Genomic DNA, 24,216 nt, shown 5'->3' on the forward strand with positions numbered 1-24,216 from the left:
AAATAATATTAATCTTATTTTTAGTAATCCAAATAATGTGATTCTATGCATTTATTGCAAATTATCTATTTAACATTTGTATAGAAATATCAACTATATTTCAATAGTTATTATTCACGATTAATTATTAAAAAATTTTCTTTATAGAGCTGTCCATTTACTATCTGTATAATTGATAAAAAGATGATAGATTTTAATTCTGTTGAATATCGAAATGTTTAAACTATCGAAAATATTCAAAATTAAAATTGAAACTAACAAAAAAATTACCAACGAAATATTTTATTTCATTACAAAAGTAAAATATACAAAAAATACAAATAATAGATAAAGGAGAATATTAACAAAAAACATTTCACATGGATAAATGACGAAAAGTTAATAAATAAAAACGATTAATTACTAAATAAATAAAAATATGAATTTCTCAAGAAAATCAAAAGTAATGGAACGCAAATGATACTTTAAAAAACAAAAATTGATGCGAGAAAATAACGAAAGTAAAATACAAAAAGAAAAAAAAAAGAAAAAGATCAACGAGATACCGATCAAAAGATAATAACTTAAAAATAGAGAAAATAGAAATCATTGCACAAGTTCGATCTCTGCATTAAAGAAAAAAATAAATAAAAAGGAAAAAAAATCGTATTAATAAACGATTATTGTCATCGAAAGAAACATACACAAAAAAAATTTCGTATATACGGTACAACAACAGAAATATAAAAACGATACAAAAATAGAAAATAACAAAGGTCGATCAAAGATACGATCGAAAAGATGATGAAGAATGTAAAAGAAATGTTGTTATATTTAAAAAAAAATCAATCTCTTCATCGTTTTGATAATTTTCAGATATGTAATCCATATTACTTTCGATCAGAAATTCTGACAACTAACGATATTTTATTCGTAACATTAAGATTTTTATCATCGTCATTATTAACCTTATATTCTCCATTACATTCGTCAAAATGTAACCAAAACTTTTAATGGAACTTATCAGATTTAGTAATGACTATATATTGAAAACAAAACCATAAATTATAAACAATATGTCGCAAAACTGTCGCAAATTTCCAACGGTCAAATTCTTAATAGAAAAAGCAATAGTTTGCTGATTGTCATCCTTCTTTGTGTATTAGAAAAATCTGTCACCTAAAAAAAAAAGATGATAATAATAAGAATAAATGACGTTTGATTGATATAATCAAATTAATATAATTAAATTATATATAATTAAGTGGATATCATTTTTTAAATAATTGTTCAATTTCTTTAAAATTACAGATTTAGGATCTTCCCTTATAAATACGCGTCTTTAGTAACCACTTCTTATCGCTACCTTGTACAGATCATCTATGAACGAGCTTTTCTACGAGTTTCTTTTGTTACACAAATTGAAACACGTATCATATAATGCGTTCCCATTGGTCGCTTCACCGGCCTGTGATTGGTTAGAAACACGTCAGCTCTCTATTGGCGATGCGTGTGTTCATAACGCGTTAGTGGTTTGTTATGTTGTGATCGTATATTATGAAAAAGATATATTATTATTTATATTCAGGGAAAAAGCATTCTTGAATGACATTGTTGTTTTATTTACGTGTTTATAAGAATAATTATTAGATTAAAAGTGATTTTCTCAACAAATTATTCAACAAACATAGCTTTCTCCTACATCATTGAATTTACATCGATGTCATCTACGTTATCACATAGAAAAAGGTTATATAGTGTGATAAAAAGAATGTAAGGTTAATTTTTTATTATGAAAGAGTATCTGCGATTTTTACTTTGTTTTTGTTTTATTTTATTATTTTTATTTTACTTTTTAATATAAAAATCTATGAATTAATTTAAAAGTCTATGATGTGAATGCACTAACTTGGTTATGTTTCTATTCTTACTACTTATTACAATTGATAATAACAGGAGTTAAAGGAATGTTTAAGAAAGTAAGAAAAAAGAGGAAATCGATATTACAGAACTTATTCTGTTATTTTAGAAGTTGCAAGCAAGATTAGAATTGAAAGTTCATCAACAATACGATCTTCAAGTTCCTGAAAAACAAGACTAGTGAAGTCGGATAAAAAGTACTCAAATAAGATAATGTAACCAATAAATATATTGATATAGTTATAGATTTGATCTCAATTTCGATATTCAATAATTTTATAATTTCTAGTTTGCAGTGAAAGGAGAAGAAATTAAAAACATCGCTAAAAGAAATACGCTAGTTTCTATAATCAGAATTCAATAATTTCTTGTCAAAATTATATAAGCTATGAACAAAGTTTTAAATCAGATAAGTACAAGAATAATGAAAAGAATGGAAACACGACTTCTACGGAGGAAAGAGAACCTGTCTGATAAAGTTTTTTTCGAAGGAAAGAATATCATAGTCAAGCCATATGATACAATGAACGTAACCTAAATGTTATCAAAAAAACTGTACCTACCTTCTTCCATATAGTATCAATGGACAACAAGTTTCTTCAAAACTTTTCTTCAAGCAATTGGGGTAAATATATAATAGTTGGAGCAGAGCTTTAGATACAAGAATTCTTTATCTGAGTGTGTTCTATTGACTGTAAGGCCACTTTACAGAGTTTTTACTGAAAAGTATATTTTTATTTAAACTATTTTTTACTCACGATTTCAGAAAAGCTTTATTTTCTTTAACATATGATTCGTTTTATCAGGAACTATTTAATTTTATTTTAACTTTTTTTCTATAGTTCATTTATAACATTTTTTTAATACTAAGTCACTAAAATCATGGAGATATAGCGAAATAGATAGAAATGGAGATAGAAAATGGAGGAGTAAATTTATAAATATATAATTAATCTGCGTGTTTTATTAAGTTAAATGTAACAATTCTTTAAAAAATGGATCATGAAGTTCGCAAATTTAGCATTAATGGGATAGGTCATTTGTAAAACTTAGCATACCTTATCATTTTCTATTTCGTACTGTTATTATCGTTTACTTATATTTGGAATTCGAAAGTGTGTGTATTTATTATTTATAATTTCCAATCATTTTGAATAATAATAAACCGAAATTATAATTATAATAAATTATGATATTAGAATTGTATCTTTTTAAATAGTTTTTTATAATAAAATTATTAATATGAGAGATAAAACGAATTCAAAAAATTATTTAGAAACGTATTATTTTATTAGTATAACTGATATAATCAATCTAGTACTAGAAGCGAATTAAAAAACTTAAGGTATAAGAAACAGAGGAAATATGAAAATCAGTGAATATGATAGAGAAATAGAGAATACTACATATCTGTTTATGTTTACAGATTGATTTGGAGAAGTAGAAATGACGGAAGTACCGATAAAAGAGTGCAAACAAGAAATAGCCTTTGAGAACATGAACAATCTCATACTCATTCAGAAATTTTACTATGGTGAAAGTATATTCATGATCAAATGAACAGGATTTATCGGAAAATTCTTGATCGAGAAATCATTGAGAACAGATCCTGATACGAACTGCTTTTATTTTTTGATACGTCCAAAAGAAATTAACACAGTGAACTGATTCAAAATTTAGTGAGTTGTTTACTTGTGATTCAATTATTATTTTTATATTCTTATTTCATCCTGATTCAATGTAGAGGTTTTCTATTTTCTTATAACATATATTTCTTTGATAGATAGTAAAAAAGAATAACTCAAATTTAGTATCATTAATTTTATAGAAAAGCACTTATAATATTTGGAATGTAATGTTAACCAGACTTTATATTGTGTTATAAAAATTCATAACATATATCTTGTCTCATAGAACTTAAAAAATATGTCATACTGATTTCAAAACATTGTTCTTTTTTTTAAATAACATTATTTTTACCTAAATTTTCAGCTTGACTTGGCTTTATTTCATCAAAAATGTCCGTCTAATATAGCCGAAATTTGCAAACTGTCGAGACGGAAGATGCGAACTTCGATTTTAGTTTCGTACGTATTTACACGAGTATCTATAAGTAATTTTTTTTTTCAAACGAACCTTCTCTAATGCGATTAAGCTTCCAACTAAAACAAAAATGAAATGAAAGAAAAAAGTAAATATGAAAAAGTATAGTGTAAATAGGATGAGAGAAGTAGCAAATCAATAAACATTTTGATTAATATTTGTAATAAATATCATAATAAAATATATAATAAATAATCAAATATCACATTCGTATTGCGTCGAGATTTATTGTAAATGCTCTTCTACCTATTTAACATAATAATAAATTATTTCATTTACAATTATTTTAATTAAAGTTCTTATAGTTTTTGTATTAATCTGACCGTTTAATACTGACCACTCATATTACGTATTGATAATTTATCATTAACGATGATCATTAATTTATTTATATTACCGATTAAAAATGTTGAGAAATATTGACCTAATAAATAGAAACTTTTAACTAAATTAATTTAATTGAAAAAACTTCGTTTCTATCGTGTGATATCGTGTGATACATACAATCGGTTGTATTTTTTTTTCTTTTTTTAAATGAATGTACGTCTCATTTTGTTCTAGAAATATCATATATTTCGTTTAAATCGAAAATGATATAATATCATGAATTCTTTTGGTAATATTATTTAACGTGAAACCATAAGATACTGAGACGAGCGATGACTAATAGCATAAATACTCGTATATATCCTTGTCTCATTGTTTGTGTCCTCAGATATATCTGTAAGAAGAATAGTTGTTTTGTATAAAAAAATATTGGAAATATAGAGAGGTCATAGAAAGTTTCTTACCGAACGAATGATTATCCAAAATTTCATTTAATTCTTCGCAGCAACAAGTGGTATATTGTTCTCAGGCTATTAAAATTTATAGCTTATAGTTTAGTTATAAATTATTCGATTAAGTTAGAACGTCGTACGTCGAGTTTGTGATGTGCCAGGTACTTGGTAGAACAGAGAAGGATGATATTGTACGAGAATGTATTTACGATTAAAATTTGTTCGAAACTTTGAAATATACCATTCATGCGTTATTAATGGCTGAACTAGCTTCATATGATTTTGTGTGTAACAAAAGAAAAAATCTTTTGCTTTTGATTTCTGAAGAAAAAAAAAGGAAGGCTATACTACATGAAAAGGATATCTCATCAACGTATACTAAAAATACAGAATAAGTTTAAAACGTTCGAAGTATTGTCTCTTATGAGGGATGAAATCGACTAAAAATATGTCTTTAACTTAAGTTGATTGACAATTCGTTGGAAGATTATAAGCCTCAAGAAAGAAAAAGATAACGAAGGAATAATTACATTATTTCAAGAGATTATGAAGTTAAAGTAATTAACTTATGTAACAAGAGAATGGTCATGGTTGCATGGATTTCAATAATCTTCTAAGAAGGACAAAAATAAAATGGAGTATTCCGTGAGAATTATGGAAGAAAAGAATCATGGAGAATTTATGAAAGATTTGGCATTATGTATAGAACCTATTAAAAATGACGAATGGATTACATTATCCAACCAATAATTGATAGTTCCTATGTTAGAATTGAGAATACTCTATAATATTATTAACAAGTAAAAGAGAGGAAACTTTCGGCAATATTCTTTGTCTGTTGTAAGTCAATTTCAAAATTTTAATTTAACAATTCTTCGCTTTATCGATGTAGTTTCCAACTATTCGAATGAAAACATCGAATACATCAAGAAAAAATATTAACAAAACACGTATTCCAAATAACGAGAACGAGTGAAACGTTGATTTGTGAAAGAAATTCTCCGATCAAAATTCGTGCTCTTGTATCGTAAGAAAATTCGTTGGCTTGTGTGAAAAATTTTCAAATCAAAATTTTGTAAATAGTACATCTTATTCCAACTTTATCATTGATAAATGTATTTGAAAGGTTTACGAATATTGAATAGATATTAAAAAAAAGGAAACATCGATTATATATATTCATTATAATCGATAAAACTGAATTTTTATTCGATATAATAATTAATATAACCTTCTTCAAAATAATTTTCAAATTGTCGATAATACTTCATCTTGAAATGAACGATTGTTTATCAGAATTCAGAACTAATTTTTTTTTTCAAGAGAAATAAAGAAAATTGAACATGTGATATACTATTTAGAAAAATATGATTAAAAAAAGAAATGATTACCTTTGATTTTCGTGTTTATTTGTAAATGACAATTAAAAATCATTTGAACCCAGGAAAAGAAAGAGTTTCGTCGAACTTGTTCAGAATTCTTCACGGTTACTTGTAAATTTCACATAGAATGTGAAATTTTATTGTCGATAAAGATACTATAAAAAATTGTTATTATCAAATTGTGATTATCAAAACTTCCATTCAAAATACTAAAATTTTACTCATAAAAATCTTCTCTTCAACTACTATTTATAGAAACACTATGAATTGCATACATTATTTGCGTTTTACTATAGCTTACTGTTGGAATAGTAAGTTTACTACTACAGTGTAAAATTGCAAATTTACAATCATAAATTTATTAATAATTTATATATTATTAATGAGTAATTTATTTTTAAAAGTAGTAAATTTACTACCACACATTTCAACATATTAATGCATGAATTATTTATTATATTCAAAGACAAATTTTAATTACTTAATAGAACACGTAATTAGCGACTAAAAGAAAATTAAGATAGAAAAAAAACGAAAGAAAAATAAAAATAACTTACGAATAAAATAATGATGATAATAATTCGAGTTGAATCGTTGTATACTCGAAATATTCGAAATGACATCCATTCAATCGTAAACTCTGTTATGTTAAAAATTATTTTTATATTGAATTAATTTTAAGTCGAATTAAATCGAATCGATTTTAAATAGAATAATTTGTAGAGAATATAAAAATGTTTTTGAATGTCGAAAATTGTTAATAAAACGAAAGATTATTTTACTTTTTACGAAATGATGTTCGATTTATTAAAACACCAAGATTTCGTTTAAAAAATTGATTAAATGGTCGAACCAATTCCATTGAAATTTTTATTGAACGATTTTGTCAATCATTTGTGTCAATCATTGTTTTGTTTTAAATTTCATATGAATTGTTTATGATGATTTAATAGAATTGTAAATATAAGATAAAAAAGAATCTAAGTTAGATAATATAAGATAATATATTGATTATAAATATAAATTAAGTAAAAAAGCGAATCAAATCTAAATATGATATAACTTATCAATATGATAAATATAATATAATACATTTACTCATATAAGAACTTTCTCTATTCTTTTTCACAAATTTTTTTTCCTAACAATTCCAAAAACACTTTATAAAAAATAATCTAAAAAAATAACTTACTTAATAATTCTATACATATGAATAAAAAATATGTCTTTTAATCATTATAAGTATTTTGAAAATTTAATAGATAAAAATTATTTTATGTCTACAAATATGGATAGAAACAATGATAATTATGAAAGAAGAAAATAGATGAACGGAATTATAAATAGAAGATGAGAATAGCAATAGAATAAAAGAATAATAATAAAATGAAAAATATCAACTGATTAAAAAAAAAAATAACTTAGAAAAAAGAAATTACTACACGAATTCTTTAGGTAACTAAATAACTTTCGTTTTATTTTTCTTTTTCCTTTTTAAACGAACGTAAAAAATAAGGCCAAGTAAAGAAAGTGTTGAATTAATGGATTAATGAAAAAAATGCAGATAAAAAAATAAACAAAAAGAAAAGATAAGGAAGAAATATATCTCATTAAAATATTCTTCAGTTAAAAGTACGAATAGGAAGAAAAAGAAGGAAATGAAAAAAAAAATTTAAGTTTCGTGTTTTACTTTAATAACTGTTTATTATTCCTTCGTAGGAGGATTGCTCGTGACTGACGATAATAATTTTATGGGCTCTCGTTTGTATAATTGTCGATCGTTGTCAAGTATAAACGAGTAACAGAGACAGAAATTTCGAAAACTTATTTTCAAGTTACAACATGAGCTTAACAAACTCGTACCGTTCATTATCCTTCTCTCTATTTCCCTCGAGTAATTTATAATTTTGTTCGCTCATAAATTAAAAATTCAAAGATGGACAATGTTTTCTTGAAAAATGATGATAATATATGAAGTGGAGAAGAAGGAAAAAGTTTTAATGACACACAATACAAAACTTTTCGATAAAGATGGCGACGAAGAGGACGATTTCATTATTAGTGGCTGTTAGGTATTTTCAATTTTAAACTTTTCAAACGTAAAACTTTTCTCGCGATGTAACTTCGAGTTTTTCTTTTACTTCTGTTTCTTTCTTTATTTTTTCTTATTCTATTTTTTTCGTTTTTTGCGATTCCATCGAAGAATACGTTGCACAGAAATGAAAAGAAAAAATGAAGTAGTCGAGTTTATGAAAGATATGATATAACGTGAATCGTGTTGTGTGATAGATATTGTGATTGGTTTAAACTTGTCGAAGAAAAAGAAAAAAGAAAGGAAATATAAAGCCGTTACGAAGAACAAACAAAATTCAAAACAGAAATAATTGAATGCTGTACTTGTAGTTTAATAAATAAAAGGTAGAACGACAATGGCCGTCGCAGTCATCCGATGCTAATTCACGTCGAAAAAATATCTGGATAAAGTAAAGACTTCATGGCAGACAATAATTTAACGATAAAGCAATTAATTCGACAGATTCCATGGATTTTAGAGATCCTTCTCATACAAATTATGATATTATTTTGGTATTAGGTTCGATTATCGACGCTACTGTAGACTGAACTTCGTCATAACCGAAAATATCCGAAGCAGTCGTACAGCTAAGTTAAGATCATTCATTAAAGTTAAAACATTAGGAAGAGACATAAAACAAGTAGATGATCAACTGGAATGTCCTACCTAATCGAAAATTCGTATAAGCTTGTACTTGTTTACGCCTTTTAAGAGTGCTGAAAAAAAATGTTGAAAATTAAAAAAAAAAGGAACGGTATCGTCGGTATCTGCTGCTAAACGTTGATTGTTTATTTCTTCGCGGAAAATGAAGATTGCATTTTACAGAAAAACAAAGAAATGAAAAATTGTGACCTGCATCTGTACTGCCTGGAAAATGATATCGGATTCGACAATCGATTGCAATGGCCGTAGCAATTAAATCCGACATTAAATCTCGTCGAAAAAATATCTGAATGTATACAAAGCAAAGACTTTTGCAAAAATGGGAAACGCTTATTCAAACAGTAAAGCAATTAGTTCGACAGATTCGTTGGATTTTAGAGGTCCATCTCACAAAAATTACGATGTCAGCTTGGTATTAGACTCGATTATCGACTCTATTGTCGACTGGACTTCGCCATCGATGTAAATTACATTTAAATTTGAACCTTTAAGATATGAGTATGTATTTTACAGATTTTATTACAGCAATTTTCCTTATTAATTAAACCGAACAAATACGTTTTAATAAGACCAACTATAGTTTTGTAAATTTTACTAAAATTTTCGAATGCAATATGATTGGAGTCTAATTGGAAGCGAAATTTATGATTTCTTATCGAATTAGTAATAAAAAATTGTAATGTTACGTTCCACTACGCTTATAAAATTTACTTTATGGGAAAATTTTCGATTTCTCGAATAATATTTGAAAAAGTTATTTAAACAATACTTTGCTCATAAAGATGAAAAATATTTGAAAGTACGAATAAGGAAATTTTACCTGAAGAATTGCAGTAGATGATGGAATTAAAACAGTAAATACATTTTTTAATAAAATTATTTGTTACACCATGAAAAATGTGTTACGCACATTTTTTTTCTTTCTTTTTAAATAGAAACTGAACGATTTGTTTACCAATCCCGAAATAATTTTAATACTACATTCAGTAATTTAAATAATGTGATTACATGCATTTATTGCAAACTATATATTTAACATTTGTACAGAAATCTCAGCTATATTTCAATACTTATTGTTCTCAATAAATTATTAGACGATTTCATTTATACAGCAGTCCGTAAAAAGGATAAGTACGCCATTGATTTATTCACTATCTGTAAAATTTAAAAAAAATGATAGATTTTAATCCTTTTGAATACCACACATGTCTAAACTATCAAAAATATCCTAAATTAAATTCGAAACTAATAAATAAAAACTATCAACAAAATATAATACTTCTTTGCAAAGTTCAAACAAAAAATTTTTTTAAAAAACGTTTAATATTAACAAAACATTTCAAATTGATAAATGATAAAAAGTTAATAAATCCAAACGATTAATTATAACAAACAAACAAAAATAAAAATTTCAATAGGCAAATAAAACTGGCGAATGATAACTGCAAAGAAAATACACGAGAGAGAAGTAAAATCTACACAGAAAAAGTAAAATCTATACACTTAAAAAGATCTTAATCAATAGATAATGACTAAAAAATAAAGACAAGCGAAATCTTGCAAATTTATAACACTTATGAATTAAAGATTGAAAGAAAGAAGGAAAAAAAAGAAGAAGAAGAAATATTAATAATAATAGCTCACGTCGGTAAAAGTGCGCACAGACAAAACTGAAAACTTCGCGCAAGTCAATTTCAGTGGCTTACTAGTGCGCATCATACATATCCAAATTGATTTCATATCTATTATGGATAGCTCGTACCAATCGCAAAAGTAAAGCTCATCACACAAGTTCGAACTCTGGTTTAAAGAAAGAAAAAAAAAATAAAAAAAAGAAAGAAACAAAATCGTATTAATAAAGGATTAAATTGAATTTTAGATTGAATTGCATGTAAATAATAATTCGATTAATTACTTCCTTGAGGAGAGATTCTCCCACGTAGCAGTAAATAAATAATTTGCACATCAAAAGAAACGCATATACAATAAATGTTATTATACCTGCTGTTTCGATGACTGCTAAACTCTAAATAATTAGGAATTATTTATTAAACATAAATTTAGTCCGATTCGAGTGAGGTATACGTACGGAGAGCATTCGATAACTCGATATACAAAGCAGTATTGTTGTCCCAAATAAATGTTGACCGATAATGATGTTAAAACTATCCTCCAGCAAATCCGCTAATCTGAAACAGATACGAAGAAGATAATTAACTTTTTATAATAACATCTTCCTCATATTAAATGAAAAAGAATTTGTTACATCATGAAATAGCATTAATGAGTGTTAATGTTAAAAATTGTGAGACGCGTGTCATTTCTATGCTTGCCAAGGAAAGACTTTAAGGGTTAAAACAATTCATTCGAATTTTTCGCGGAAAAGTAGAATGTTAAGAATTCGTTGTAATGGGAAAAACATATTCAAACAATTTTAAAAAATTTATTAAATTTTAAATTCAAAATAATGTGACCAAAAAGTGATTTGAAGGGTTAAAATGATCATCTAGAATATTGCTTTTCGCAAGATAAATAAAATATAAATAAAGATAGATTGATATAAAAAAACAATATTTTTATACACACACTAAATTACGTTAAATACACGCTAATGCCAATAATAAGATAATATTTCCATGTTGGATGTTAGAAGAAAGAAGGCAACGCAGAAAACATTTTCGGAATTTTAGCTTCGGGTAAATCTACGAGAAAATCCATGATCTCTGAAATTTTTCTTATAATTAAAATCTCGTTAATAAAAACCTATATTATTAAAAACAATTATACAAGAGAACAAAACTGTATAATTCTTTTTCGCAATGCAATTATATCAAATCTCTAAGAAAAAAAGAAAAAATTACAAAAAATTTATATCCATAAAATTTTGTTTATGTTTAGAAAAAACCCGCGTCCCATACTGCATGGCCTTCTACACTTTTCTAACGTTCGAAATAAAAAAAAAAAGATTTCAGTAAGTAGATGTATCGTTATAAATTGGAAACTTTAATAAGAGAAGTGATGTCACCTTATCAACCGATGATGTCCAAGAATTATATTTCGAATTGCCTGCCGAGGACCGTCGGCATCATTCAAAACATTCTTAACTTTACACTTCAATACGGCCAATTGACCGCTGAGATGAAAACCAGTGGAAGTAAAAAAACAATCAGTTCCCAAGTAACCGGAAATGACCATTATTATACGTAAAAATTCGTGTATGCACCCAAATGCATAACTTTTTGCATTGTACGGCTTCAGTAACGGCTTTATTTTATAAGGTAATTTATATTCCGATGTAGCATTTCTCATAACTGCGTTAAAAGATAATTATGATTTAATAAAATTATTCGTTAATGTTTTAACTCTCCACATTTTTATCATTTGATCAGAGATGGTAAATATAAATTTAAATAGTAAATATATGTACATATACAATATATGTATATACATATATATATATATATATATATATATATATATACATATATATATATATATATATATATATATATGCATACATATATATTTATGTATATATGCATATATATATACATATATAACTATATACATATATGTAGGTGTGTATACACATGCGTAGTTATATGTGTAAATTATTTTTCGATTTTTCTTTTGTTTTTTGATATATTTAAAAAATTTTTTATCTTGGACAATAACAAATAAATACATTATGTTAATTAATTATAATTTCAGGACTATTACCCATTATTATATTTGGTATGACAATTTTAAAATAATAGAAAAAAGCTAAGAACGCTGCCCAAGGAAACAAAATGATGATGAATCTATAAGAAAGTTTGTTATATTTTAAAAAAATCGATCTCTCTTCGTCGTTTTTGTAATTATCAGCTGTGTAATCCGCTTTCGTTTCCATCAGAAATCGTGACAAGGAACGACACTTTATTCGTAACATTGATATTTTCGTCACCGTCGTTACTACCGCTATATTTTCCATTACATTAGCGAGAACGTAACGAAAATTTTTGATGTACTTTATCATATCTAGTAATGCTAATATATTGAAAACAAAGCCATAAATTATAAATGATATGAATAAACTGTCGCAAATTTCCAACGGCCATATCCCTGATATACAAAGCAATCGTTTGCTGAATGTCATCGCTCTTAGTGTATTAGAGAAATCTGTCACCTGAAAAAAAAAAGAAAAAAAAAGATGATAATAATAATAAGAATAAAAAATTTTTGATTGAGCGTTATGGTAAAATGCAAAAGAGAAAGTCACGAATAAACGACTTTTACGATTAGGATAAATTGATAAAAATTAGAAAAATCTTTCATTTATAAAAAAAAAATAATAATAATAAAATATCATAAAAAATTATTAATTACTGGGGACTAATGAAAAACAAAGAAAAGGAAAAAAAGTTAGGAATAAATCGCTTTTAAGATTAATCTAAATTAGATTAGATTATATTACGTCAAATTAAGTGGACATCATTCTTTAAATAGTTGTTCAATTTCTTTTAAATTTAAAATAGAATATATGTAAGTGTATCCATAATACATGTGTTCTGTAAAATTTGTATATATGTACTAATAATATTGTATTTAAGTTATTATAAAATTTGTATTTCTGTAAAATATGTAAGTACGTAAACTTTAGATGGAAACTGTTCAGCCATTTCGTTAATTTTAACGATTGGAATATACATGATCATATTACCACTATTTTAAAAATGTATATTCGATAATCAATTAGACATCGTCTAGAGCAATTTCCTGTGATCCTGAAAACAACCAGAAGCATTACGAAAGTATATATAACAACAATATCAAATATTCAATCCAAAAAATCATGATCAAATAAATAAGTGTCATATATATTATTACCAAGTTCTACATGATTACCAATCAAGACCAGTTTCTACATCAATAAATACTATATATTACTTTCCGAACATTTATATATTAAATATTTACACAATTATATATTAAATTAACGAACATAAAATCATATAAAATATCTAACATTCTATAGCAGTATGTAGAGAAAGTTCGTCTCGAAAGAAAAAAAATATTCAGAAAATTATACCGTTTTTATTTAAATTGCATACATTTACAAATAATCATTATTAAAAATAAGTATTTTATAAAATATATAGTATAAGCAATTATTTACCATATCTTCTTTTTGCATCCAATAAATAATCTATAATATATTAACGAATTTATTACTTAGATATTTATTACCTAGATATTTAGTAATTAGTAATAGGTACTTGTAATAATTTTTATTATATTCAAATAATTAGTAATAGATATAAATAACAATTATTATTCTACGTATCTCTTACTAATTAATGTACCAACATCGATCAATTATTATCAACATACTAATATTATATAGATTGTCTATATATAACAAACAATCATCTATTGGCCCATTAGTAAGATAAAAATTCTCTTAATAACACCTATAAGTAAAATGGAAATTTATATCACGTGTATTAATACGATGATATAGTAAATGATAATGAGGTTAAAAATCTCGTATAAATACTGAAGTTAAGAAATATTATTTAATACTTGAATGGCTGATCGCTTGGGAACACCATATGTCGTTCACGTTTTAATTCTCTTTTTTATTTTTTTTATCCACAACAAAAATCACAATAAAATACCCTAAGTCATCGTACATCACCCTCCACTAGTCTGTACTAGGCCTAAATTGCCTGTTTCTTTGAAAGCAATTCTACTTCTTCACAAAGCGAAGAAACTGAATTCTGTCCTTCGCTGTTATAGTTTTCGTTGTGAATTTATGACGGTGTAACACGAAGTATAAAGCGTCTAATTATATCGTTTATATTTATATTGGCAGGTTTCGTCAATGTGTATGTTATATAGTGATTCTTGTGACAAGACCAATGACTCCGCGACAGTTTAAAAAAGATTAATTAATGGTAAATATTAACCAACCATATAAGACTCTCTTCATTTTGCTGCGCCATTTTATCGTCGCACGACATCCCAGCTAAGACTAGAGATCTTCAGTTTCTTTTAACACTTTTGCAAAAAGAAAGACGTGACCGGCAAGTTGAAAGAATTCTCATCGAAGGTCTATTTTTATTTTTTTTTAATTGTCCTTTGTTATATTTATAACATTTATATAGTTTAATCGTTTCATTTTTATTGAGAGATAAGGAATATAAAGTGAACAAAGTAAATCGGGCAATTTCATTTTCTTTAATTTACGAAAGACGAACACAGTAGTAAAGAGTTACCGGACGGTGATAGTACTTCAAACAGCTATGTTGAGCCTGAAATAATATTATATTCCGAATCCGTCAGAATCTATAAAAGATATATTGTTCCAAGAGACCAACTAATATCTCGAGTTAAAACCATTCAATAATTTATAGAAACATTCTACTTTCCGTTATACCGGAAATTTAATGACTTGACTTTTCTTATGTAACTCTCTATACTTTTCGTCGTAACCAAATATTTTCCTTATCTATAAGAAGATATTAAACAAGTATAAGTCACATAAGATAATAATTAACCAGGTTAATTTTACGTGAAAAAATTAATTTTACAAAAAATTATTAATACTTTCGTTTATAACTTTTTTCCAATCATAGAAATAATTGATATGTATTTCGTCTAATGTTAATCCCAATTAAAAGAAATAAATTTGGCTAAAAATTCGTTTTTTACCTCTTACGAGTTGCTAGTTGCAAAATAAAATCGAAAAGTATACCAATTTCAATAGTCGACTTTATCCTCTTGTAGCAGATTTGCACAACAAAATAAAATTGCGTAATATATTGCATAAACCTTGCGTAATATACGATATATATCTCGAAAATTGTATACTTTTCTGAATTTGCGGATTCGGAATCTTCTCTTATAACTTATACATCTTTATTATAATGTACAGGTGCATCACCCACACTTCGTCCATACGTGTTCTTTTTGGCGGGCTTCAATTGTCTCTTGAATTGAAAGTAGAGTCTAGTGATGTGTTCTCATTGGTTGCTTTATAGCTTTGTGATTGGTCAACTGTGCGTATTTCGCTTTATATTGGTAACGCGAGGATCATTACATCAAATATCTGCTAGTATTGTTGCGATTATATGTGTGTGAAAGAGGTTGCTATTTATATTTGGGGAAAGTATTCTTGAATAACGTTACTGTTTAATTTATACGTTCATAAGATTAATTAAGAGATTAAAAACGATTTTCTCGAGTAATTATTGAATAAACGTATCTTTTTCCTAGATAATTAAATTTACTTCGGTATTATCTATGATACAGTGTAGAAAGTGCCATTGAATAAGAAGGTAACCTCGATTTTTTTATTATAAAATAATATCTGCAGTTTTAATTTTGTTTTTGTTTTACTTTTTTATTTTTTCCATTTAATTAATGATGGAGAAGGAATATTTTTCCTGTTTATGATGTGAATGCAATTTTTTCTGTTTTAACGTGGTTATGTTTTCATTCTTATTCATTATTATATTTGACAATGACAAGTGTTTGAGTAAGTAAAAAATCAGTTTTACAGGTACTACAGAACTTATCTTATTATTTCAGAAGTTGTTAGCAAAGTTAGGATTGGAACTTCATTCAATTCATCAACAACATACTTCTACATCTTCAAGTTTCTGAAAAATAAAACTAGTGAAGTCTGATTAAGTGTATTCAAATAAGACTACGTAAGTTATAAATATATTGATATAATTATAAATCTGAGTATTCTCAATTTGGTATTAAAAGATTTTATAATTTGTAATTTGCAATAGAGGAAGAATAAATATCACTAAAGACGTCAATAAAAGAAATGTGTTAGTTTATACAGTTCAATAATTTTTTGTAGAAATTGTATAAGCCATGAGCAATATTTTAAATTAGTTAAGTACAAGGATAATGAAAAGAATTGGAACAAGACTTCGATGGAGGAAAGAAAACCTGTTTCAAAGATTGTTTTTCAATGGAAAAATTATTGAAGATTGTCTCACAAATAGTACCATTGACGAAGTATTAGAATCTCATAATCATGCCATATGATTCAAGAAAGGTAACCTAAATGTTATCAAAAAAGGTATGTGACAATTTTCTTTTATACAGTATCAATGGAAGACAAGCTTCTTCAATACTTTTCTTCAAGCGATTGGGGTAAATATATAATAGTTGGAGCAGAGCTTTAGATAAAAGAATTCTTTATCTAAGCCTGTTGCATCGACTGTAAGACTACTTTTCAGATTTTTACTGAAAAGTAAATTTTTATTTAAAGTATTTTTTACTCACAATTTTAGTAAGTCTTTATTTATTTTAATGTATGATCTGTTTTATCAGGAACTATTTAAGTTTATCTTAATTTTTCTATAGTTTATTTTTAACTTTTTTTAATAAACTTTATATTTTATAACTTTTTTTAAGTCTCTAAAATCTTGAAGCATGATTGATGATAGCATAAAATAAATGCAAGAATATTGAAAAAGACAAAATTAGAAGGAAGAAAGATTTTATTTAAACTCGTAGTATATGTAGTTCAATGAAAATGGAGGAGTAAATTTATAAAGTATATATAAGTAACCTGCATATTTTATTGAATTTATTAAGTTGTATGCAACAGTTCTTTAGAAAATGCAAAATTAGCGTTAGTGGGATAAATTATTTGTAAAACTTATCGTACCTTATCATTTTCTATTTCATACTGCTATTATCCTTTGTATATTTAGAATTTGAAAGTGCATATATTTATTATTTATAATTTCCAATCGTTTTGAATAATACAAAATGAAATTGTAATTATAATAAATTGCTGTGTTTGAACTGTACCTTTTTAGGTAATTTTTTATAACAAACTTAATATGATTGATAAAGTAAATTGAAAACATTATTTAGAAATATATTATTTTATTTATATAACTCACATAATTAGTCTAATACTAAATGCAGATTAAATAATTAATATAGAAGAAAAAGAGGAAACATGAAAATCAGTGAGTTTGGTAGAGAAATAGAGAATACTACATTTATGTTTACGTTTATAGGATGATTTGGAGAAGCAGAAATGACGGAAGTACGGATAAAAGAGTGCAAAGAAGAAATAGCCTTTGAGAATATCAACAATCCCACACCCATCCAGAAATTTTACTATGGTGAAAGTATATTCATGATCAAATGAACAGGATTTATTGGAAAATTCTTGATCGAGAAATCATTGAGAACAGATCCTGATACAAATCACATTTATTTTTTAATACTTCCAAAAAAAGAGGAGAATGCTTTAACACAGTGAACTGATTGAAAATTTAGTGAGTTGTTTATTTGTGATCCAATTATTATTTTTTTATTTCATCCTGATTCAACTTAGAGATTTTCTATTTTCTTCTAATTTATATTTCCTTGATAGGCAGTAAAAAAGAATAACTCAAATTTAGTATTTGTTTTATAGAAAAGCACTTATATAATATTTGGAGTATGATGTTAACCAGACTGGATTGTGTTATAGAAATTCATAACATATATCTTGTCTCATAGAAGTTAAAAAATATGTCATACTCATTTTAAAACATTGTTCTTTGTTTTTTTAAATAATATTACTTTTATCTAAATTTTCAGCTTGACTTGGCTTTATTTGATCAAAAATGACCGTCTAATATAGCCGAAATTTGTAAAATGTCGAAACTAAAGGTGCGAACTTCGTTTTTTATGTACGTATTTATATGTTTATTCGTAATTTTTTTTTAATGAAATCTGTAGTGAGAGTAAGTCGGCGACTAGATGAAATGAAAATAAAATGAAAATAACATGAAGTGAAATGAAAATGAATATGAGATTAAGATATATGAAGATAGAATGAGAACGTTAAATAGAATTGGAACATTAAATTCGTATTTTCATTTACCTTTTAGTTTCTCTAGTGCATAAAAGAAAGATTATGATGAGATATATATGATGAGAGAGAGAGAGAGAGAGAGAGAGAGAGAGAGAGAGAGAGAGAGAGAGAGAGAGAAATAGAACATAATATAGAGTCAAGCAGTAAATGAATAAATATTTTGATTAATATTTGTAATAAAATGTCAATACGTAAATGGTCAACATAAGTAACCAAATGTCATGTCCGTATTGCGTCGGGATTTATTCGATTTACAATTATTTTAATTAAAATTCTTACTTTTTGTATTAATCGGTTTAATACTGATCACTTATATTACATATTGATAATTTATTAATATGGATCATTAAGTTATTTAAATTACTGATTAAAAATATTGAAAAATATTCACTCAGTAAATGGAAGCTTTTAGGTAAATTTATTTAATCTAAAGAAGTTTCACTTTTATCATATGTTATGCATTAATCGTGTGTACTACATTAAATAATCATTCGAGAAAGAAAAAAATAAAATTGGGTGTTCTAATTGAGAATTTATAGAAGATTTGTTATTATGTATAGAACCTATTAAAAATGACGAATGGATTACATTATCCAACACAATAATTGGTAGTTCCTATGTTAGAATTGAGAACACTCAATAATATTCTCAGCAATATTATCAAAAGGCAGGAAACTTTCAGCGATATTTTTTGTCTGTTGTAAGTCAATTTCAAAATTTTAATTTAACGATTCTCCGGTTTATCGGTATAGTTTTCAACTATTCGAATGGAAACATCGAATATATCAAGAAAAAAAATTAACAAAACGCGTATTCCAAATAAAAAAAAGGAAACGTAACAAAGACGAGTAAAACGTTGCCTCGTAAGTTATATTGTCCGATTAAAATTCGTGCACTTGTAACGTATGGAAATTCGTTGGCATGTGTGAAAAATTTTCCAATCAAAATTCTGTAAATAGTACATCTCATTCCAAACTTATCATTGATATGTTATTTGAAAGATTTGCGAACATTGAATAGATATTAAAAAAAAGAAAACATCGATTATACATATTCATTATAATCGATCAAACTGAATTTGTATTCGATATAATAAATAATAAAATCTTTTTTCGAAATATTTTTCAAATTGTCTATAATACTTCATCTTGAAATGAACGATTGTTCATTAGAATTAAAAACCAATTTTTTTCGATACGAAGAGAATTGAACATGTATACTATTTAGATAAATGTGATTAAAATATGTTTACCTTTGATTTTCGTGTTTATTTGTAAATGACAACTAGAAATCATTTGGATCAAGAAAAGAAAGAAAGAGACAGAGAGAGTTTCGTTAATCTTGTTCAGAATTGTTCATAGTTGCTCGTATATTTCACATAAAATGTGAAATTTTATTGTCGGTAAAAACACTATAAAAAATTTTACTCATGAAAATCTTCTCTTCAACTACTATTTATAGACATATCATGAATTGCATATAATATTCGCAATTTATTATTGTTGACTATCAGAATAAATAATTTAGATTTACTGTTGCAACTTGATATTGCAAATTTACTGTCACAAATTTATTCGTAAATTCATAAATTTATTAATAATTGATGCATCATTGATATGTAATTTATTTTTTAGATAATAAATTTAATATCACACAGTAATACATAATATACATATAGTATACATAGTAAACATAGTTTATACAGTCAACATAGAAGTACATAAGTTATTTATTGTATTTAAGAATGAATTTTAATTATTAGTGAAACGGAGCACGTAATAGTGACAAACAATTAATTAAATTAAAAAGAAGAAAAGAAAGAAAAAGAAAAATAATTTATAAATAAAATAATAATAATTATTATTATTATTATTTGAATTGAATCCTTGTATATCCAAAATTTTCAGAATGGCGTCCAGTCGATCATAAATTCTATCATGTTAAGAATTATTTTTAAATTGAATAATTTTTAAATCGAATTGAATCGAATCGAATTTAAGTAGCATAATTTATGGAGAATATGAAAATATTTTTGAATGTCGAAAATTGTTAATAAACCAACTTATTTTATTTTTTACAGCATGATGTTCGATTTATTAAAACACAAATATTTCGTTTTAAAAAATTAATTAAATGGTTGAACTGATTCCATTGTTTAACAATTTTGTCAAACATTTGCGAAATTATTTTGTTTTCAATTTCATGCGAATTGCTTCTCGTGATTTAATAGAATTATCATTATCTGATAAAAAAGAATCTACATTAGATAGTATAAAATAATATATCGATTATAAATATAAATTAAATAAAAAAGCGAATAATGAATAAAAAATGTCTTTTAATCATTATAAGTTATTTGAAAATTTAATAAATAAAAATTATTTTATGTTTACAAATATGGATAGAAACAATGATAAATATGAAAGAAGAAAATAGATGAATGGAATTATAAATGGAAGATGAGAATAGCAGGAGAATGAGAGAATAATAATGAAGTAATAATGATTAAAAAACAAATAACCTAAGAAAAGAATTTACTACGCGGTCTGTGTAGATGACTAAGTAACTTTCCTCTTGTTTTTATTCTTTTTAAATTTTTTATACTTTTTAAATGAATGTAAAGAATAAGGCTAAAAGTAGAAGAAAAATAAAAAAAGCGTCTACTTTATTGATTAATGAAAAAAGAATACAGATAAAAAGCCAAAAAAAAGAAAAGAGAAGATAAAGAAGAAAATTATTGCCTTTAAATATTCTTTCGTTTAAAATACGAATAGGAAGCAAAAGAAAAAAGTGAGGAAAAAAGATAAAATTTTCATATCTTACTTTCATAACTCTATTTATTGCTCCTTCGTAGGAGGATTGCTCGTGACTGACGACAATAATTCCATGGATTCGACTTCGAATAGTTATCGATCGTTGCCAAGTATTAAAGACAGACAGGCAAAGAGAAAGACAAAGAGAGAACTTATCTTCGAAAGCTTATTTTCAAGTCACAACATGACCTTAACTTCAACTCGTACCATTCATTATACTTCTTTCTTCTTTCCCGAGTAATGTATAATTCTGTTCGCTCATAAGTTAGAAGTTTAAGACGGATAATGTCTCTTTGAAAATGATGATGATATATGAAGTCGAGAAGATGGGAAAAGTTTTAATGACACACCATGCGAAACTTTTCAACGATGACGACAACGAAGATGTAGACGATGTTTTCATCACGGGTGGCAGTTAGCTATCTTGAATTTTAAATTTTTCAAACGTATAACTTTCTTTGCTATAGAACTTCGAATTTTTCTTTTTTTTCTACTTCTTTATTTTCTTTTTCTTTTTTTTTATTGACTATTTTCTTTTTTTGCCATTGCATCGAACACCACGTTTCGTAGCAGTGAAAAAAAATTGAAACAGTTGAATTTGTGGAAGCTATAATATATGGTGTTTCATGTCGTGTGATTGTTATTGTGCTTGGTTCAAAATTGACGAAGAAAAAGAATAGAGAAAGGAAATATAAAGTTGCTACGAAGAACAAAAAATTTCTAAACGGAAATAGTAATATGCTATACTTATAGTATAATTATATTTTAATCCGATGTACACAAACGATGTAATTGCTTAAGTACGTATGTGTTTCTTTTCTTTCTAATTCTTTATTTCTAACTTAGGTCCTATTAATCATATCGAAATAAGTTTTAGCCATGCTTATTGTACTTGTGTCTTGATGCGAGTCATAAATGTTTTCTCGTGATCATTTCTACTATATATTACGAAATTCATGTACTACGAGCTTCAACCATGAGAAAGAAAGAGAGGATAAAGTTTGTGTCGTTAGTTACTATCGAAAAAAAAAGAAAAAAATAGGATATTCATTTAATCATTTATGATCGTCTCATCGTTTCATTTAGAAATTGGTACTGATTAATTTCTTTTTTCTTTTTTTTTCTTTTCTTTTTTTCTTTTCCTCTCTTCTATCGGTAAAAAAGAAATATTAAAAAAATATATAATATATATTTCTATATATATATATATCATTTAAAAATATTTGATATTATTACTATTTAACGAATAATATTATTATAATATTTTTACCATTTTAAAAGTACATATTTTATTTATATTGTATATTAATATATCTGATATTATATATCCTTATGTATTATATATGTATATTACACATATTTTGTTTGTTGATAATATGTATATTACCGATCAAGCAAAAATTAATTATTGTTAGTTATTATTTATTATTATTGTTATTTTTATTTTTATTGTTGTTGTTCTTGTTCTTACTTTTATTATTACTATATTTCTTCTTATTATTATTATTATTATCATCATCATCATCATTATTATTATTATTATTACTATTATTACTATTATTATTATTTTATATTATTATTATTTTCAAATGGATATTAATAGTGCAAAGAAGAAATAGCCTTTGAGAATATCAACAATCCCACACCCATCCAGAAATTTTACTATGGTGAAAGTATATTCATGATCAAATGAACAGGATTTATTGGAAAATCCTTGATCGAGAAATCATTGAGAACAGATCCTGATACAAATCACATTTATCTTTTAATACTTCCAAAAAAAGAGGAGAATACTAAGAGAATCTATTGATCAAGTAAATTTAATAATTATTATATTATGATGTAGAATTCAACGTGAACAATTAATAATTATCATTTTTACTAATATTTATTTCAGTAATCAAAAACTCATCTTAAGGATATCGATTGCCACATACAGTTTGGCTGTTTATTGCATCAAATAATTTAATATAATACATCTGCCTTTGCTGGTATGAATTTATTATTACATAATTTATTAATTTATTATAAATTATATTGTATTCGGTTACATTATACTTATCTTTTCGTTAATTTAGTACTTCACGTCAGTGGATTATTTTCTGCATGGTCTTGCAAAGTCAATCGTGTATTGGATGATCCATATGGTCAACAATGTCATCCGAAAGATATAATTGTTAAACAGGTACCAGACGACTGATGATGAAGTGAAAGAAAATAATTAATAAATAATATATAAATAGTTAAATTAAACTTCTTGTTGTGTGTTCGCATCAATTTCGTTTTAAACTTAACCAATCGTTTCTTTCCGAATTCATTATGCTTTTTTATTCGATTGTTTATTAACGTTTGTTATTAACACGAAACAACAACGTATCAATGGAACTTCAATCGAGTAACGTTTAACAATAAATTCGAGAATGAAAGATCGTGCAGCAAGACAGTGATAAAAATAGAAAATGTATTTGATGGGACCGTAGGGAGTGGATAATAAATACACTGAAAGTTTTTTTTTTATTTTCAGAACTCTGTAACTTCGTTTTGATTCTTCGTCTTCCCTAATTATTCATCTTCTTTTTTCTTTTTGCATCGCATTTATCTTACATACTATCGTGTC

At 25.7% G+C, this 24,216-nt stretch overlaps 1 protein-coding gene and 2 long non-coding RNA genes across 12 annotated transcripts in view; 2 read left to right on the forward strand and 1 right to left on the reverse strand.

Annotated features, from left to right (window-relative positions):
* The first annotated feature begins 1,495 nt into the window (after positions 1-1,495).
* LOC127072425 (uncharacterized) lies at positions 1,496-4,211 on the forward strand. The gene is made up of 5 exons (XR_007785420.1): positions 1,496-1,752; positions 2,009-2,114; positions 2,189-2,524; positions 3,326-3,578; positions 3,892-4,211. It is a non-coding gene; the product is annotated as an uncharacterized LOC127072425 (long non-coding RNA).
* Positions 4,212-9,922: 5,711 nt separating this feature from the next.
* Positions 9,923-24,216, reverse strand: part of LOC127072415 (odorant receptor 13a-like) — a 55,305-nt gene continuing 41,011 nt past the window's right edge. For 2 of the 3 annotated variants that reach the window (XM_051012844.1, XM_051012843.1), the window contains exons 2-7: positions 12,621-13,068; positions 11,926-12,211; positions 10,990-11,089; positions 10,816-10,926; positions 10,545-10,700; positions 9,923-10,055 (exon numbers count right to left, since the gene is read on the reverse strand). In XM_051012844.1, coding sequence (XP_050868801.1) covers positions 10,005-10,055; positions 10,545-10,700; positions 10,816-10,926; positions 10,990-11,089; positions 11,926-12,211; positions 12,621-13,068 — 1,152 coding nt within the window. In that variant the 3' untranslated portion in view covers positions 9,923-10,004. Of the gene's footprint in view, positions 10,056-10,544; positions 10,701-10,815; positions 10,927-10,989; positions 11,090-11,925; positions 12,212-12,620; positions 13,069-21,609; positions 21,638-24,216 lie in introns of those variants that run through there. The other variant, XM_051012842.1, reaches the window with a different exon arrangement.
* On the forward strand, positions 15,995-24,133 carry LOC127072419 (uncharacterized). Of its 8 annotated transcripts, XR_007785395.1 has the most exons (9): positions 15,995-16,222; positions 16,476-16,597; positions 16,759-18,202; positions 18,510-18,601; positions 21,192-21,576; positions 21,641-22,399; positions 23,203-23,413; positions 23,497-23,590; positions 23,678-24,133. It is a non-coding gene; the product is annotated as an uncharacterized LOC127072419 (long non-coding RNA). The 8 variants fall into 8 exon arrangements; XR_007785393.1 differs by lacking the exon at positions 21,192-21,576 and having other exon boundaries at positions 15,997-16,222; XR_007785396.1 differs by lacking the exon at positions 21,192-21,576 and having other exon boundaries at positions 16,001-16,222; positions 21,641-21,836.

Source organism: Vespula vulgaris, chromosome 25, assembly GCF_905475345.1.
Source record: "Vespula vulgaris chromosome 25, iyVesVulg1.1, whole genome shotgun sequence".
Lineage (NCBI taxonomy): Eukaryota > Metazoa > Arthropoda > Insecta > Hymenoptera > Vespidae > Vespula > Vespula vulgaris.